The 20,013-nt window shown below is 43.2% G+C and overlaps 1 protein-coding gene across 6 annotated transcripts in view; it reads left to right on the plus strand.

The window, feature by feature from the left end:
• Positions 1 to 19,561, plus strand: part of LOC125460975 (protein kinase C-binding protein NELL2-like) — a 282,133-nt gene extending 262,572 nt beyond the window's left edge. For 5 of the 6 annotated variants that reach the window (XM_059652561.1, XM_059652560.1, XM_059652563.1 and 2 more), the window contains 3 exons: positions 6,748 to 6,924; positions 11,733 to 11,957; positions 19,009 to 19,561. In XM_059652561.1, coding sequence (XP_059508544.1) covers positions 6,748 to 6,924; positions 11,733 to 11,957; positions 19,009 to 19,059 — 453 coding nt within the window. In that variant the 3' untranslated portion in view covers positions 19,060 to 19,561. Of the gene's footprint in view, positions 1 to 6,747; positions 6,925 to 11,732; positions 11,958 to 14,691; positions 15,131 to 19,008 lie in introns of those variants that run through there. The other variant, XM_059652562.1, reaches the window with a different exon arrangement.
• Positions 19,562 to 20,013: the final 452 nt, after the last annotated feature.

Raw genomic sequence — 20,013 nt, forward strand, 5'->3', positions numbered from 1 at the left:
CTCCGCCTCCGCCGCATCTGCTCCCACGATAAGACATTCCACTCCCACACATCCCAGATGTCCAAGTTCTTTAAGGACCGCAACTTTCCCCCCACGGTGATTGAGAACGCCCTTGACCGCGTCTCCCGCATTTCCCGCGACACATCCCTCACACCCCGCCCCCGCCACAACCGCCCCAAGAGGATCCCCCTCGTTCTCACACACCACCCTACCAACCTCCGGATACAACGCATTATCCTCCGACACTTCCGCCATTTACAATCCGACCCCACCACCCAAGACATTTTTCCATCCCCTCCCCTGTCTGCTTTCCGGAGAGACCACTCTCTCCGTGACTCCCTTGTTCGCTCCACACTGCCCTCCAACCCCACCACACCCGGCACCTTCCCCTGCAACCGCAGGAAATGCTACACTTGTCCCCACACCTCCTCCCTCACCCCCATCCCAGGCCCCAAGATGACATTCCACATTAAGCAGAGGTTCACCTGCACATCTGCCAATGTGGTATACTGCATCCACTGTACCCGGTGCGGCTTCCTCTACATTGGGGAAACCAAGCGGAGGCTTGGGGACCGCTTTGCAGAACACCTCCGCTCAGTTCGCAACAAACAACTGCACCTCCCAGTCGCAAACCATTTCCACTCCCCCTCCCATTCTCTTGATGACATGTCCATCATGGGCCTCCTGCACTGCCACAATGATGCCACCCGAAGGTTGCAGGAACAGCAACTCATATTCCGCCTGGGAACCCTGCAGCCATATGGTATCAATGTGGACTTCACCAGTTTCAAAATCTCCCCTTCCCCTACTGCATCCCTAAACCAGCCCAGTGCATCCCCTCCCCCCACTGCACCACACAACCAGCCCAGCTCTTCCCCCCCACCCACTGCATCCCAAAACCAGTCCAACCTGTCTCTGCCTCCCTAACCGGTTCTTCCTCTCACCCATCCCTTCCTCCCACCCCAAGCCGCACCCCCAGCTACCTACTAACCTCATCCCACCTCCTTGACCTGTCCGTCTTCCCTGGACTGACCTATCCCCTCCCTACCTCCCCACCTACACCCTCTCCACCTATCTTCTTTACTCTCCATCTTCGGTCCGCCTCCCCCTCTCTCCCTATTTATTCCAGTTCCCTCCCCCCATCCCCCTCTCTGATGAAGGGTCTAGGCCCGAAACGTCAGCTTTTGTGCTCCTGAGATGCTGCTTGGCCTGCTGTGTTCATCCAGCCTCACATTTTATTATCTTGGAATCTCCAGCATCTGCAGTTCCCATTATCTCTAGTGCTGCTGATAGCATGGATTCAATTCTTCCGTCAGCTGAGGTTACTGTAAAGGTCACATTTTCTAACTGCATCCCTTTCCTGAGGTTTGGTGGACACCCCCATCCCCACTCTCCCCCACCTCCCGCCGCCGCCCCCCCCCCCACCCCCCCCCCCCACCCCCCCAACAAGGTTAAACCCCACCAGGGACCTGTCCTGGAGTCTGGTCAGGCTGTGAAACTTTAACTTCTGAGGGAAGAGAAAGCACTGCTGAGAATGAGGATTTTAAATAAGAGGGGAGCAGGTAGGAAGCTGGTGACCTCCTGTCAAGCAATCTGGAGGATTTTCAAAAAATGGCAGCAGAAACACAGCACAGATCAGCCATGACCAGTTTGAAACTCTGCAGCAGGCTCGAAGGGCTGAATGGCCAACTCCTGTTCCTATTTCTTATAGTCATATGTATTTTTTTTATTCATCCATAGAATATCTATATTAGCATCAAGGTCAACACCTTGCTTCCAGTTAATAATTATTGCCAAACTCAAGCCTTTTATACGAGCAACTAAGGGTCAATCAGAACTACTTTGGCAACTTTTACAGTTCTTATTCTGCGCTGGAGTTGTAAGTTGATGTAATTAACGGTCTAATAACTTGTGTCATGAAAACAACATATTGCAACTTACTGACTGTGAGTTCAATTTGGCATATGTTGGAAACACTTTTATTGTCAATCACAGATTGGAAAACTGTGCATTCAGCATGTGTTATAATCTAATTATAAAAATGTGGTAGTACAGATATTTTTCAACAGAATGACTGATTTATTGATTTAATCCATTGATGTTCAGCTTTATTCGACCAGCTTCCAACCGCTGCAGTTGAGAATGTAATTTAACCTTGTGGGGGATGTATTTTATTTTTAATGTGAATTATGCAAATGGTAAATAAGATCAACTCATACCTTTAAATTATTTATGCTTATAAGAAAGGCAGGCAGCAAGCAGAATAATGAACCATGCATTTTACATTTGAAGTATTAGAACAGAGCAAAGAAGAGTGCAGACAGGAACAAGCTGTTCAGTCTACCGAGCTGACAGATGACATCTTTTTAGACTAAAATTGTTTTGCCGCTATGTAGTCTGCTTTCTTGATGCAATGCTCCAAGAGGAGCTTGCAATAATTTTACAGTTTTAAACAGATTAGATAGGTAATGGCAGGGAATGTATTTCCTTTGATGAGTTATTACGAGAACCAGGCTATTTAATTCTAAAATCAAAGGTAGAAAAGAAACTTAAGTAGCACTTCTCACACAAAGCGTAATCAACATTTGGAATTCTCTGAAGAACATTGAAGCTTAGCAACTTTAGAAATAGCAGCAGAATTAGGCCATCCAACCCCTCAAGCCTGATCTACCATTTAATATGATCATGGCTGATCTCGTTTTGGTCTCTTGCCTCCACTTTCCTGCCCGCTTTCCAGATCTTTTCAACGTTGTAATGATTGGAAGGAGGTTGTCCGAGTGGATCTCATTGAGTATGCAATCCCTGATTGGGGCTTTCAATCTGAGCTGTTAAACAGAAGCTTCATGGATTCGCCTCACTCTAGGGCCTGGCTCTGAGCTAGCTGGTCAGAGTCCATGTACTGTGCACATGTAAATACAGGGTGATTTGGTGATGGGATACCAGCCTCTGTGGAGTTATTTCAAACCGGTTACTGATTTAAAGCCTGACTATCTACTCCCTAAATTTATTTAGTTTCCTAGTTTCCACCACGCTCTGAGGTAGTGACTTCCACAGATTCAAACATAGAAGATTTTCAGGGGACTTGGCAGGACAGGTGCAGAGGAACTGTTTCCCCTTACGGGATAGTCTTGGACCAAAAGGCATAATCTTGAAGTAAAGGGTAGCACATTTAACATCCTGATAAAGAGGTGATTCTTACTCAGCTGAGGCTGAGTCATTAAGTACATTGAAGGTGGAGACAGATAGATATTTAGTCAATAAGGGACTTAGAGAGAAAAGGCAAGAAGGTAGACTTGATGATTATCAAGTCAGCCATGATCTCACTGGGTGGCAGGGCAGACTCAGTGGGCTGAATGGCCTACCTCTGCTCTTAAAAGGCTGAAGATGTTGGATTAATTGGATCTTTCAAGTGTGAAATCAATAGATTTTTGTTAGGTGAGTATATTGAGCCAAAAGGTTAAGGTTGAACTAGAGCATTAGCAATGTTTGGTGTAATTTCCACTCGCACACTTGCTCCATCACTAGGATTTACATCTATACATCCATTAGTCCTCCTGGCTCTACCTCTGCTGCATTTGTTCCCTCTAAACCTGTCTACATCAAAGCATTCATGCCTGGCCTCCCATATGGCAGCCTACTTAAACTTGGGATCAAAATTTCTGTCACCTAGATACTACATTGGAACAAGCCCCACCCCATCCTCATTGACCTACATTGGCTCCATATTCCTATAACATCCTGATTTCCAAATTTCATACTCACTTTCAAATCCCTCCCTGGCCTTGTGCCTCCCTTACCCAGTAGTCTTCTCCATCCCACTGATTCCATTCATATCAGACTAAAAACTCAGTCTTTCTCTGTTCATGCATGTTGCTGGACCTGCTGAGTTTATCCAGCACTTTTTGTTTTTATTATAAACCTTCAGAGATTTTTATACTTTTCCAGTTCCAGGCTCTGCAATCCTGAAATTATTCACTGCACGTTTGCACCTTCAGCTGCCACTGGTTTGGAATCCCTCCACAAACCTCAGTCTCAATCCTCCTTGAAAGCATTTCTCAAAATCTCGGCCATTGACTATGCTTCTGTTAGAACATCTCTTCATGTAGTTTTGATCAAATTTTGATAAGCGCTTTGCATAAAGAGCTTTAGATTATGCTTTACATTACATGCTTTAGATTATGTTAAAGGCATTACATTGACAGAAAAGTGGTCTTGAGGTGCAGAGTAACTGAGGGACGAGTGCCCCACACCTCTCATGTTTTTCTAAGTATTCACAATTAGTTCTTCCAGTCTTTGATCAGACTATTGGGAGGACTTGCATAAGAAAGCTAATACAGATAAAGCAATAAGTCCTGATTTGCAGGAATCCAACATGTTGGGATGTCATTCTAGTTAAAGGAGAAGCCAATTTTGCCTTATGATGTCTGTGTCCTGATGGTGGTACATTATACTTTACTCAGGGAGCCCAAATCTTTGTGCCATGAAGCGCTTTCACATGCTTGTTGCATTCTGGTTAGTGTTGGTAAAGCTTCAATGTTCTTTTTCCCATCAAATGTTTGACCAGGAATCTTTCCCATTCCTACCATTTGCCATGGTGTCTGTTGGAAGGACTCACAGGTTAATATTCAACATCGAAAATGAAATTGTTGTGCAAACTCAGCAGGCCTGGCAGCATCTGTGCAGAGAGAAACAGAGTTAAATTTTTGGGTCATCGGAACTATACAAAGAGTCACTGGACTCGAAACATTAACACTGTTTCTCTCTCCAAAGATGCTTGTTGCACCTGCTGAGTTTCCCCAGCGATTTCTATTTTTGTTTCAGATTTTCAGCATCTGCAGTTCTTTATTTTATGTTTTTCACGTATGTTCTTTGACTGTTGGCCTCTGAAGGCAATATGAACCCAGACTGTCAGGCTCAGAGACAGGGGAACCACCCACTGTACCTCGAGACTGATTACACCCTACATTCCTACACTGGCCAGTGAAAATGAATGTGGATGGCAGTGAGCAGGTGGAGAAATGGATGAGGGACATCAAACATAGATTGGAAAAAATTAATTCAAATTATATCAAAATTTTACTGTACTCATAATGCTGTATTCATAATGATTTAGGTATCGGCACAATTCAATTGCTACTCAAAGTCTGCTGGAATAGAATATAAAATATTCTTTTATTGTCGCATGTTCACCATTGTAGGAGTACAGTGAAAAGCTTTTATAATGTCCACTTTCTTATGACAACATCTTGGGTACAGGCACCTAGATACAAGTCTTGGATACTGTAATGGAATAAAAGTAATTGCATTACTTTATAGAGTTGAAAAACAACTTAAAAACAGGACATTGTTAAAGGGTTAGGGTAGGAAATTACCAACATTACAGTGTAGCAGCTCAGCATAGGGCCTCTGTACATGGTCTGACCGCCCACACCAGACCTCAGTCCAACAGCCGTCCCCACTCCACTCCAAGCCCCAGTCTGCTCCATACCAGCACGCAGCTGCTCCAAGGGAAGTTCCAGGACTGCCCCCACACCACGTTGGTCTCCACCTGGGACTCGCTGCCTGTGTGGTTCCCCGTGCTGCTCCGGGGCTCACAGCCCACGAGCTGTTCCAGGGCTCAATGCTCACACAGTCCTGGGGCTCCAAGCCCACGCACTGCTCCACTCACAGCACACACTGCTCCAGGGCTCGCAGCCCGCGCGCTGTTCCAGGACACACATCCCATGCGCTATTCCAGGACTCACATCCCGCACGCCGTTCCGGGGCTCGCAGCTCTTGCGCTGTTCTGGGGCTTGCAGCCTGCGCACTTTTCCGGGGCTCATATCCCACACGCTGTTCCGGGACTCACATCCCACTCGCTGTTCCGGGGCTCAGAGCACGCACGTTGCTCCGCCTGCCGCTGCTCCAGGATTTGCCTCTGGTGCTAAAGGGGAGGGAAGAAGAGAAAAAGAGAGGGGAAAAAGCAAGAAAAAGAAGAGGCAGAGCAGAGGAGCTCCAACAGGAGCATCCTACTCTGCTGCCGCCTTACTGGTGTTGCTATTTAAGTAGTTGCGATGATTCACAGTTTGTCTGCTAACTCCAGCACTGGACAATCACAATCAAAGGGAAAGGCAGGATGACTGCTGTAACATTGAAGAACAAATACACTGGACTGGAAGGGACAAACTTGTGATTCTTGTTCTGGTGGCTTGAAGAAAGAGTTCTCCCAATCAAAATTAAACCCACGTTTCAAAAAAAAATGGTAAATTATTATGCAGTTGATAAAACACAGCCCAGTTCATCACACAAGCCAACATTCCATCCATTGACTCCATCTACACTTCTTACTGTCTTTGCAAGGCAGCCAGCATGTCAAAGACCCCTCTGACCCCGGGTATAATCTTCTCCAACCTCTTCCATCAAGCAGAAGATACAAAATCTTAAACACACGTACCAACAGGTTCAAGAACAGCTTCTTCTTCTTGTTAGACTTCTGAATGGACCTCTCAGATTTCAAATCTACTGTTGATCTTCGCTTTGTGCACTTGATTTATAGCTGTAACTTTGTATCCTTCGCTCTGTTCAATCAACCTATCATCTTTGTATGGTATGATCTGCCTGCACTGCATGAAAAACAAACCTTTTCACTGTATGTAAGTACACATGACAATACAAAATCAAATCAAAGCCTGTGATAAAGGTCCTACTGCACATGATAAACAGTAATACCATCTGCTCCACCAATTTATTTTTTTTATCCCATTACAGACTGGCTTGGTGCTGTGTCGACGGATGGTCTGTGACTGTGAAAACCCTACAGTGGATCTTTTCTGTTGCCCTGAGTGTGACCCACGACTAACCAGTCAATGCCTGAATCAAAAAGGAGACATGACGTATAAAAGTGGAGACTCTTGGGTACAAGACTGCCAACAGTGTCATTGTGTGGTAAGCCATTGGCTTGTTCAGACATTTGATACACTTCTAAGTAAATACTCAAGTTCAGTCATTAAATTTAACACATTGGTGTAAGATAGGCTTACACAGATCCTAAAGGAAGTTGCTGCAAGGGAAATAATTCCAAATACTATATAGAAAAACAACTAGATTCTAAATCATTGAAGAGTGGAACACGAAGTGGAAAAAACAGCTGATGTTGCACAAAGTGAAGCATGATGTCTTTTGCAGTCTTATGTAACATGATGATAGACATCCAAAGCGCTACTTTCTTCTTATTTTTGTGCTCTGAACTGTAAATTTCTTCAGCACAGGCCGAGCCAGTATTTACTGGCCAGCCCAAGGTGCCCTTGAGAAGTCAGTGGTCAGCTGCCTTCTTGAATCATTGCGGTCTATTTAGCATGCAAATAAAGTTATACTTTCTGCTTTCAAAGTTGGAGGCTCAGGCATTATGTTGTGATGGTCAGAAAATAGTAAATGGAAGGACAGATAAGAGAAGCCATGGAAACTTGACCATATTTGCACTTTCCAAAGACAACACACAAGGTTAAAGTGTTGTCATTACTTATTATTAATACACAGCGCAGTCAGTGTCATCGATCAGAGTTCATATAAAAGTGGTGCTCGCTTGCATTCTCTCTGGAAGATCCTTGTATTAAGTGTCAATTCTTACTGTCTAAATTGTCATCACACATTACATAGACTATACAATAACATATGGGTATTCATTACAGATCGTATCAATTGTCAAACATATAGACATTGCCTGGGAATTCCTGAGGCAGAAAGGGTTCCAGGTCGGAAAGCTAGGCTGGCCTATGGAGAAGTGAACCAGCTTGGTGGGTGATAGGACTCACAAGGGCACTTTCTGCGTAGTTGTCAAGTAAGGCTTGCTGCTCAGCATTGCCAGCACGCGTGGTGGCCACTGTTGGTACTGCACTCAGAGGAAATGAACTCAGCAATGGACTCAGTTAGAGTTTAAGACCAGTCAAATCATGTTCACTCCCTCCACCACCAAAGCTCAGTAGCAGCAGTATGAGCCATCTACAAGTTACGCTGCAGAAATTCACCAACACTCCTTAGACAGCACCTTCAAAATTCATGATCACTTCCATCTTGAAGGACGAGGGCAACAGATACATTGGACACCACCACCAGCAAATTCTCTTTGAGGCCACTCACTGTCCTGACTTGGAAAGATATCACCGTTCATTCAGTGTTGTTGGGTTAAAATCCTGGCATTTCCTTCCGAGTGGCCACCAAATGGACTGCAGTGGTTTCAACAAGAAAGCTTACCTCCATCTTCCCAAGGAAGTTAGGTATGGGCAACCCATGCTGTCTCAGGCTGCAATGCCCACAACCCACAAGTAAGTATAAAAACAGCCAGGCAGACGCAGGAGATTCATTGAGAGTTGGCGGTGTCAATGCCATTGAGATGGTCATTTCCACTTTGCTGCACCGTCATGGGCTAAGGAGTGCACAAGAAGGAAGGCAGGCCCCTGCACACTGATGGAGGTCACCAGTGTTTGCTTAGTGGTATTCTCATGTGGCAGAGGGCCCTTTCACTCCTAGCGAAATGTTAATGCACCAAGGAACAGCTGATGTTGCACAAAGTAAAGCATGATGTCTTTTGCAGTCTTATGTAACATGGTGATAGACATCCAAAGCGCTACTTTCTTCCTATTTTTGTGCTCTGAACTGTAAATTTCTTCAGCACAGGCCGAGCCAGTATTTATTGACCAGCCCAAGGTGCCCTTGAGAAATCAGTGGTCAGCTGCCTTCTTGAATCATTGCAGTCTATTTGGCATGCAAATAAAGGAAGAGACCTTTAGTGAACCACTTAAGTGGCAGAGTTGGTTTCCAAAACGGCTGTCTGCCACATTTCCTGCTGTTTGGCAGCAGAGCCTGATGCTTTCCCATTTTACCAACCTTCTGACCTCTAACTCCTTTCCAAAAGGCTCGATACAATTAGAATCACAACGGTGCAGAAAGAAGCCACTCAGCCCATCGAGTGTACACTGACCCTCCAAAGAGCATCCCTGCTTTTCCCTGTAACCCCATACATTCTATTATTGTGGCTGACCCATCTAGCCTGCACATCTTTGGACTGTGGGAGGAAACCCATGCAGACTCGGGGAGAACGTGGAAACGCCACACTGACAGTCACCCGACGGCGGAATTGAATGTGGGTCCCTGGTTCTGTGAGGCAGCAGAGCTAACCACTGAGCCACCGTGCCCTCCTAATGTTTCCCCTTGTTTCTACACAGGCTTAGAATAAGGTGCTAACTGAGAGACGTTCTTCCAACACCTCCCCCTCCCCCTCTCCCTCCACCCTTCCCCTAGCCCCTTCAGAAACTCTGTTCCTGCCAAGCTCATCTCATCGCCATGGTTCCTTTCCATTCTAAGGCCTCGGATTCCCTTCAGTGTGGTGATGCTGAGTCCGGTGACTGTGACCTCTGTCAATGGGGTCTGTGATCCATGGTCTTCCTCAAAGAGGCCAGAAGGGATCGGAGTGGGGGTGGGGTTAGCAGACAGCCAAGATCAACCCCACAAGATTGGGCTACAAGTCTGTTTGGGATCCCTGTCAAAACATAACCATTAGCCGAGAGGATCACTCGACGCAGATAAATTTCAATAACTTAATTTGCTTGACCGTAGTGTTATAATTCAGATTGATGTGCCACTAGTAACAACAGTAAAACTATCAATTTTTTTATTTTTTTATTTTCATCACTCTGTGGTTTCATTTCAGGAATGCATAACCGTTCAAAAATGAATAGACATGGAAACATAGAAACAAACAAAATAGGAGCAGGCCATTCGGCCCTTTGAGCCTGCACCACCTTTGATGTGATCATGGCTGATCATCCGACTCAGTCCCCTGTTCCTGCTTTCTCCTTCTACACTTTGATATCTTTAGCCCCATGAACTATACTTAATTTTCTTCTTGAAAGCAGTCAATATTTTGGACTCCACCACTATCTGTGGCAGATAAATTTGATAAACGTGTAATTCTGTTGGTGTTCTCACAATATTAAAGAGACATACGTGTCTGGGCTTTGAAATGATTATATTGTGATTTGGGCCTCTAAAGAGGCTTGGACAAGTGATGACCAGACTGTGGGAAATCGAGTGGTCAGTAGAAATTGGTCCTCAAGCTGTGTCAACATCCTCAACACTGGCCGTGTCTCCAGGGGAGGTGATGGCCTAGTGAGACCCAGACAATGTCTGGGTTGCAATCCTGCCATGGTGGGCTTTGAATTCAATAAAAATCTGGAATTAAGAGTCTAACTATGACTGTTAGTTGATTGTCAGGAAAAAAAAGCATCTAGTTCACTGATGTCCTTTGGGGAATGAAACTGCCATTCTTACCTGGTCTGGTCTACCTGAGACTCCAGACCCACAGCAATGTGGTTGACTCTTAACAGCCCTCTGGGCAATTAGGGATAGACAATAAATACTGGCTGTAGCCAGAGATGCCTTCATCCTGTGACTGAATGAAGAAAAAAGATGACCCACGTGAGTAAATAATATCAGTACTGGACTGCCTGCCTTATACAGCAGCATTCAATCAAGTTAAAGGACTATTATGTAGAAGGAGTTGGGGAGTAATTATGTCCATCCAGCTCCAGAGCACATTATTTTTAACCAAAAGAAGAACTGCAGGGTATGGTAATGAATATCTGACCAGGGTGACCCCATCCCAGGTTCACTGTACCCCAATTAATTTTTTGTCTGTCTTTAGGAAATTAGAATCCCTCACACTTGTTTCTGGCATCCACCAGAGACATTCACCTGGCTCTGCCAATTTAGCCAGCGTGCCAAATTCTGCTCAGGTTCTGCTCAAGACCATTCAATTGCTAAATGGATACAATTTGTGGCTGTTTTATCCCTGGAGAAAGAGAGGGTTCATTTCAATTTCCACTCCAGAACCATTTTTGATTCCTTAAAATCTGGTGTAAAACTTCACTGTTGAACTTTGTTTAAGTTGTGCGCACAGTTTCTGAAGAGGAGTCATACTGGACTCTGTTTCTTTCCCCACAAATGCCACCAGACTTGCTGAGTTTCTCCATCATTCTCTGTGTTCCTCCATCATTCTCTGTGTTCATACAATTTCTACCCTTCCTTCAACGGCACCTTCCAAACCCATTATCTCTGACATCTAGAAGGATGAGGGCAGTAGATAGGAGCATTATCATCCTCAAATTCCCCTCCAAGCCACACAGCGTCCTGACGTGGAATTGGATCATCACTCCTTCAGGGTCACTGGATTCAAATCCTGTGACTCCCTTCCAAACAGCTCTCGGGGTGTTCTTACACCGCATGGCCTGCAGCAGTTCATGCAGAAGGCACATTCACATTCTCGAGGGTAATTAGGGACGGGCAATAAATGCTGGCCCAGCCAATGACACCCACATCCCGTAAAAAAATGTTAAAAAGTGCATTCCATCAATTCAGATGGATCAAAACAGTTAAACCGACAAAATCACTCACCACAGCATGGGAAGCACATTGATTCTTGGTGGTGTATGCGTTGTAAGTTACAAAATTTACAAGTGATGTGTTCTTTTTCCAATCGATTATATTTGGACCAGCAATAATTCCAGTCATCGCTGTAATAAGCCATGTGTCTCCCACTGATTTCACATATACAGGAGATGTGACACAAGGCACTATGTATTGACTTTGTAATGTGATGCTCATATTCACTTCAAAGTGTTGCTTCATATTGACTCTGACCAATTGTACAATGGTTTAGGTTTTTAACTGTGTTCTTTGTTATTTGTTTTTTTTATCAGCAAGGTGAGGTTGACTGCTGGCCTCTGCTGTGCCCAGAAATCGATTGTGAATTTAGCGCAATCCCGGAGGGTGAATGCTGCCCACAATGTATCACTGATCCTTGTCAAGCTAACAAAATCCGCAATGATATCACCAAGACTTGCGTAGATGAGCTTAACCTGGTCCGCTTTACTGGATCCTCATGGATAAAACATGGCACAGAATGTACTCTCTGCCAATGCAAGGTGAGTCAGAAACACTTCTCAATCTCAGTCTGTAATGGTTGAGCAAGAATGTAATATTTTTCCAAAAGGAACAATTCATACAGCTCCTTTGATAAAATATTTTATGGCAAATCAAAAACATTTGAAGTACAGTCAGTGCTGTAATAGAGGAAACTGTGATGAACGTGTTTTTAATTTATTTGTTCATGAGATGTTGACATTACTGGCTTGACCAGCATTTATAGCCTTGTCCCTAATTGCCCTGAGGGCAGTTAAGAGTCAACCCTTTTGCTGCAGTCACATACAGGCCAGGCCAGGTAAAGAAGTCAGATTTCCTTGTCTACAGTATTATGTAGGGTGATGTGAGAAAATACTTTCACTCAGTGAGTAGTTAGGGTCTGAAATGCACTGCCTGGAAATGTGGTGGAGGCAAATTCAATTGAGGCATTCAAGGGGGGCATTGGATGATTATTTGGATAGAAATGGTGTGCAAGGAGATGGAGAAAAGGCAGGAGATTGCAACTAGGTTATGATGCTTATGTGAAAAGCCAGTGATAGGCCATCTGTCATGGTGGGATTTGAACCCATGTCTCTAGATCATTAGCCTGTGGCTCTGGATTACTACAGTCCAATAACAATACACTACAGCACCTCCTCCTCTGGTAATATCACAGAAATAATCACCCAGGGTCCAGGCAATTTCCCCAGGAACATGGGTTCAAATCCCATCACAGCAACTTATGGAGTTTAATTTCAATTAATAAATCTGGAATTGAAAGCTCATCTCAGTGATGATGAACAGGGCAATGGCAATCAGTTCTCATGAAAACTGATTCTGTAATGGGAGGGAAATCTGCTGTCTTTACTTAGTCTTCCCCATACTGACTACAGCAATGTGGTTGAATTTTATCTGCCCTCTTAAATGCTCTAGCAAGCAGCATTTGAAACTCCTCAGATACTGAAGCAGTCCATGTCCAATGCAACATTGCAACAATGCCCAGGCTTGGGCTGACAAGTGATGAGTAACATAGGTACCTCGGAACTGCCAGGCAATGTCCGCCCCCAATAAGTGACAATCTAACTACTTTCGCTGCATATTCAATGGCGTTACCATCACTGAATCCCTCACTATCAATATCCTGCGTTACCATTGACCAAAAGCTCAATTGGGCTTGCTACAAAAACACAGTATAAGAGCAGTTCAGAGTCTAGGAATACCACAGCAAGTAACCTAACTCCTTACACTCCCCACTTGCCTGAAACGGCTCAGCTCCAACAACACTCAAGAAGCTCGATACTATCCAGGACAAAGCAGCCGCTTGATTGGCACTACATCCACAAATATCCACTCCCTCCACCGCTGACACTCAGTAGCAGCAGTGTGTACTATCTACAAGAAGCACTGCAGAAATTCACCAAAGATCCTCAGGCAGCACTTTCTAAACTAACTACCACTTCTATCTAGAAAGTCAAGGGTGGCAGAGACATGGGAACACCACCCCCTGCAAGTTCCCCTCCAAGCCACTCACCATCCTGACTTGGAAATATATTGCCGTTCCTTCGCTCACACTAGGTCAAAGAACACAAAACTCTGCCTTAATAATATTGGTTGAGGAATAAATACTGGGAGGGTGACCAGGGAGAATTTCCTGACACTTCTTTGAAATAGTTCCATCTGCCTCAGTGCCAGACAAGATGTTTGCATTCAAAAGACAGAAAATTAGTGAAAATTTACAAACACTGCATACTAAAATACAAACAGGAAACTGCAATCAATCCTTCAATATCTGAAAAGACAACAGCCTATATTTTTCAATTAGCTACTGAAACCCTATTTCCTACCTTGACCTTATTAAAAATGACTCACTCTGAGTTAGTGATTCCTGAATTGAGACACCTGTACAATCTGACCAGGAGTCTGTGAATCCAACCGTAGAGGAGATTTTTGGAGATAACCCATCACATTTTGGAATAGTAAATGTGTGTATTTGGTAATTTAAATAGCCCAGCAGGCACAGCCCAATCAATTTGCCAGCTCCTGTGAAATGTTAAAGTAAGCCAAGTGTGGTGTTAAGGTTGGAGTTATTTGAGGAGCTAATCTGCGAAGTGGTTGAGGGGGATTTGGTATGCTGGGTGACTGAAGAGGATATTGTGTCAGATGGTTGAGCTGATAGTGTGCCAGGTGGGTGAGGGGCCGGAGCATGCCAGGTGGGTGAGGGGATTAGCATGTCAGTTGGGTGAGGGGATTAGCATGTCAGGTGGGTGAGGGTCTGCAGTGTGCCAGGTGGGTGAGGGGCTGGAGTGTGCCAGGTGGGTGAGGGGAATAGTATGTCAGGAGGGTGAGGGGAATAGCATGTCAGGTGGGTGACGGCTGCAGCGTGCCAGGTGGGTGAGGGGAATAGTGTACCAGGCAGTTGAGAGGAATAGTGTGCCAAGTGGTTCAGGTATGCCAGGTGGGTGAGGTTAGAAGAGGTTTAGCTGGGAAGGGCCAGTCAGCGGTGAGCCCAGGCGTCAGTTTAGCAGTTTAGAGTAGGTTTTTAATCTAGCGAGTTTTGAGAAGATTTGTAGCTCAGGTTGAGGTTCTGGATGTGAGTTTGCTCGCTGAGCTGGAAGGTTAGTTTTCAGACGTTTCGTCACCATTCTAGGTAACATCATCAGTGACCCTCCGATGAAGCGCTGGTGTTATGTCCCGCTATGACCCTACGCTATGTCCCACTACGACATGACCCACTATCACTCGTATCCTTACATACAGATGAGGAAGGACACCACTTTGATTGGGACAACACATCCATCCTAGGACAATCTAAACAGAGACACGCACGAGAATCCCTAGAAGCATGGCATTCCAACCGGAACTCCATCAACAAACACATTGATTTGGAGCCCATCTACCATCCCCTGAGAAAAAGAACAGGAAAAGACATCACCAACGCAGGAAATGACATCACCAACCCAAGGGAACCTAAACAGATAAATAGGAAGCAGGCAAACTCACATCCAGGTTTTTAATCCTCTTACCTTTCCTGGTTAGCTATTAATGTATAAACGGTCTCATCTCATCTCTCAGACTTTAAGGGGCTCTTTCCAGAGGGTTTCAGAGGCAGGGGAACTGCCCATCAGAAGTTTCAACTTTCCAAGTATTTCCCACAGAATCTACTGTGTTAGCTTTCCTATACAGTCCAAATGCACATATCCAGTCTGTGCTATTTCAATGACTTTCTGCAGTATCTGGACCTGGAGAATAATTAATCTTTAATAAGGATCTCAGGCAAAGTAGGGTCTTCAGTCAAGTTTTATTCACCTGATATTTGCCGAGCCATTTGTTACAGATAGATCAATATCTCCTTGTCAACCCCTCCATCATAAATTAAAGCAGACTATTTTACTTGATATATGTAGGACAAAATTATTTTAGTTTTATTAAACCACCAATGTGTGCATAATTTAAAAGTAATATTCTTTGAGGTCAGGTCTCGGGTATGTTATAAGCTTAACATTTAACTATCATCTTAACCACAGATTATATTACAGGATCCAAATCATGTTCATGTATTGGCATTATTTTCACAATATGTATTCTGAGGTAGGTAGCAGTTTTGTTGCATTTTTGCTGCTAACTAGGTGCATGACAGAGCACTTATTTGTCGGTGATGATGGCCCAACTGTAAAAATGAAATTTATTTTTAAGTGAAAAGTAATCAATTACTAGAAAATAAGACTGAAATTTTGTGTACATAATAGTATTAAAATCTCTCAACATTTAGATCAATGTAATGATTATTTTTCCTCAACATTATTCAGAATATATTTTTTCTTCAATACCACGTAGCTTAGTTCCAGTTTATGGTTAGCAGATTAAAAGGTTGCAATTGATTATTAAGTTACAGAAATGTGATTAGCTACTTATGGAATTGTAATCCAGTCAGAAATTGCATAATGTAGTTCCTTGGTCTCTTTACAGGCAGTTCCCAGGTTACAAACAGGTTCCATTCCTGGGTCTGTCTCTACACAAGTCAGAAAACAGTGCAGGGCAATATATTATAGCCATTTGTAAGGGCAGGAAAAGTACATCTATTGGATCTTTAAAATTACACCTCAGTAATGGGATTGCATTTGTAAGTACAAGTAGGAGATTTGTTAAACAGAGACCCCTGTAGATTTGCTTTCTCTCTTCAGATGCTAAACAAATATAGATCTTTGTCATCAGAAATGTTGGGTCTAGGCCCGAAACGTCAGCTTTTGTGCTCCTGAGATGCTGCTTGGCCTGCTGTGTTCATCCAGCTCCACACTTTGTTATCTTGGATTCTCCAGCAACTGCAGTTCCCATTATCACTTATCATAGATCTTTGTCTTCTAGTTTGATCTTAATCAATATTAAAAACTCTGCAACCTGAAATTTGTTTGGTGTGAAGCCATTATAACACAGAATATGACATTATGGCACAGATTTAATGAGGTCATTACATCATTTCAATCATTTAATGTTTCAGAGTATGTAATTAATAATCTCTTTAATTGACAGGAAGTTCTGCTTCTAAGGCAATTGGCTCATGCATCTATATCTGACTATGTGTTTAATAAATCACTGTTAAAATTATTTTCCATATTGGATACATGAAATTGACCCACCTCAAAAAAAAATAAGCATTTATATCTCTGTTTTAACCTGAAAGAACCTGATAAATATTTAATTAGGAGTAAGATTGACAGTTTGAGGAATGACAAAAGAAGGAGACTGTCAAGTACAATATCGAATACAATGATTTCTACACTGTTGTAACTGGGAAAATGTCATCCATGGAAAACAACCAGCCAAAATTGAATAATGAAAGTGTCATTCAATTGCCTTAAAAGTTTCAGGGAAACAGTGCAGCGAACCTCCTGTCGGCAGATTAAATAAGTGGAGCAGAATTCATGATTGAGTGTCTATTGCATGGTTTACAAAATGAATGGGTTAGGTTTCTTATCAGGAAGTTGTAATAATCTCGTGTGCTGATAGCTTCACCTAACAAAGGGAGTGCTTTGAAATCTTGTGATCTCAAATAAATCTGTGGGAACTATAACCTGGTGTAATGTGACTTTTGACCTGAAAGCTAAGGGGCAAGGGAACAGGCTTTCCACACTGACCCTGGAATAGAACAGGAGCATGAAATACTCATTACTACCCCAATGAAAATCTCTTAATATTTATCCATTTCAACAATATGCAAAAGGACAACTTTTCATTTTAGATCTAGGACACAGCTCTGTCCAATTTTAAAAAGCACAGAGAATACTGGAGAAACTTGGCAGGTCTGGCAGCATCTGCGGAGAGAGAAAACCTCTCACATACAAATTTCTCTCTTCACAGATGTTGCTGGACCTTTTGAGTTTGTCCAGCATTTCCCTGCGTTGGTTTCAGATTTTGGGCATCTGCAGTGCTTTGCTTTCTGTTCAATTTTAGCTTGAACTTTTGACACCACTAACAAACCATTGGTACAGACCTCATATAAAACAACAAGGAATGGATGCTGGAAATCAAAAACAAACACAAATTGCTGGAAAAACGTACCAGGTGTGGAGAGAAAGCAGAGTTAATATTTAATGGCCCAGCAACGCTTCTTCAAAACAATTCTTCAAATACAGACCATAACCTTGACATTATGATGGGTTTCTGAATACATATCCATGAGATTATCAAAGTTAAGAGATAACAAGGTGTACAGCTGGACGAACACAGCAGGTCAGACAGCGCCAGTGGAGCAGGAAAGCTGACATTTCGTGTCTGGACTTTTCTTCAGATCCTTTTCTGAAGAAGGGTCTAGGCCTGAAACGTCAGCTTTCCTGTTCCTATGATGCTGCTTGGCCTGCTGTGTTCATCCAGCTCTACGCCTTGTTACCTCAGATTCTCCAGCATCTGCAGTTCCTACTACCTCTGAAACAATACCAAGGTTAACAGCTTTCAACGCCTGACATGTCTCCCTCCCTTTGGTCATCTGCTGCTGAAACATTTATCTGTAATTTTGTCACCTTTAAGATTGATGATTTTAACCTTTTCTTGCTAGTCCCCCATCTTCCTTCGTACTCTGCTTCCCATGTTCTGGCACATGTATTCATGAATAATTACAGAAATTGCTAAAGACACTGAACAGATCTGACAGCATCTGTGGAGAAATTTTGCGCAGTATTTTGCACTTGTTGCAAGAACTATACATGCGTGTGTTTGCCAACCTACATTGGCTCCCAAAACAAACATGCCTCAGTCCTAAAATTCTTATTTCAGTTTTCAGAGCCTTTCGTAGCCTCAGCCATCAATTCCCAGTGCCCCTCCAAATCCAACATGCCCTCCTCCCACTCCCCAACACTACCACCTTTCACAGAGCTATAACTGCACCGCCATATCTGCGCAGTTTCAATTCTCGCCTCCTTTGACAACCCCAATTTTAATGATCCTGCTATTGTTAGCCGCACGGCATAAGCTTGGAACAGTTCCCAAAACCTGTACTGCTCTCTCCTTTTAACATGCTTCGTAAAATCTCTCCTATGACAAAATTTTAATCATCTATCTGTATATCTGGTGAGGATGATGGCTGTCTCATCTTGTTTGATGTGAAGTGCCTTGGGACACTTCGCAGCCTCAAAGCACTATATAAATGCAACTTGTTGTTGGTGGACCCTTCGAGTCTGTTTTAGCTTGAGTTTAGTACATCTATAGATCATCAATCTATTCAGAGATATTATCACACAGTACTGAAGCAGGTCAAGTTTGAACCTGGGTCTCCCAGTTCAGAGGTAGAGACATTACCACAGAGCCACAAACCCCTTTGCTTTTGCATGCAGATTTTTCCCGAATTTGTTCAGAGATGGAGCAGGTGGCACTTGAACAAATGCCTCCTAATTTAGAGGAAGGAACACTACCACTACGTCCCAATTGCCCTGGTTTAGTAGGTTTATAGAATTTTGTTTTATGACTTTGCTATATTTATGTATCTGTACTAATTTCAGTCTGAAAGTGCATGGGGCTGTTGTGATTTGCAATGTGACTTTTATCCAGCTGCCTCTCTCATTCTTTCTTTTTGTCCTCCTCCAGAATGGTCATGTCTGCTGCTCAGTGGACCCACAGTGCCTTCAGCAACTCTAAGCTGTAAAACACTCTGTATAGCATTTGTTGTGCCATTTGTATGGGATTCCTGTCAATTCTGCAGGGCAAAAGATAACATCAGTACAAAGCTCTCTACAAGAACAACTTTCCTATCAGAAAATAATGTTTATACCAAATACATGTTTACGTTTAACCAAAACAGAAGCTGTTTGTCATCAAGAGGAAATCACATTGTAGCAAGGACTGAGAGTGCTGGAGCTAAATCACATGTGGCCAGTTTACAAATGGAGAAGTCATTTGAAAGCAAGTGCAAACTTGTTAGATTGTATGTGATAAACATGTTTTAACACCAAGTTTAGAAAGAATATATGTACAAGCATGATTAGACAGTAAGGATCTCAATGCAAAGGGAGTCTGGTAATGTATTTTTTTTCTGTTGTTTGTTTGAATTGATGTTTCCCAGTTCTGATGATTACTACTTGCTTGTCTTAGTGCAAATATGTTGAATTTAAATTAAAACAATTTACATTCAATTTCAAAATTATGTCTTTTCTTCAGTTTAACACAATGCCAACACTTCAGTTTTCAGAAGCGTAGTGCAAATTGACTGAGCTTGACCCCAGGGTTGGAATGTTGTCAATGCAGCAGAGGCCGATGCTAACACTGCCTCAACTGTCTTTGGGGGACACACACGCCCCCAATCCACCTCGATAAAAACAGGCGATAGTTTACAACAGACTGTCAACTGCTGTTCCTTGCCCACCTCCAGGAGGATCAGTAAAGCCTATGTCTCAGCTTTAAGTAACTTCTAACACCCTGGGAAGGATATATTAGCCTTGGTGGGAGTATAATGAAAACAACTCTTGGACTTCAGCTGTTAGGTTATGCAAATAGATTACACAAATTAGGCCTGTTTTTCCTAGAATTTACAAAGTTAAAGTCAAAACCTTCAAGATATTAACAAGAAAAATCAATTTATTAATTCATGGCATG

Source organism: Stegostoma tigrinum, chromosome 18 (genome assembly GCF_030684315.1).
Source record: "Stegostoma tigrinum isolate sSteTig4 chromosome 18, sSteTig4.hap1, whole genome shotgun sequence".
NCBI classification, from domain to species: Eukaryota; Metazoa; Chordata; class Chondrichthyes; order Orectolobiformes; family Stegostomatidae; genus Stegostoma; species Stegostoma tigrinum.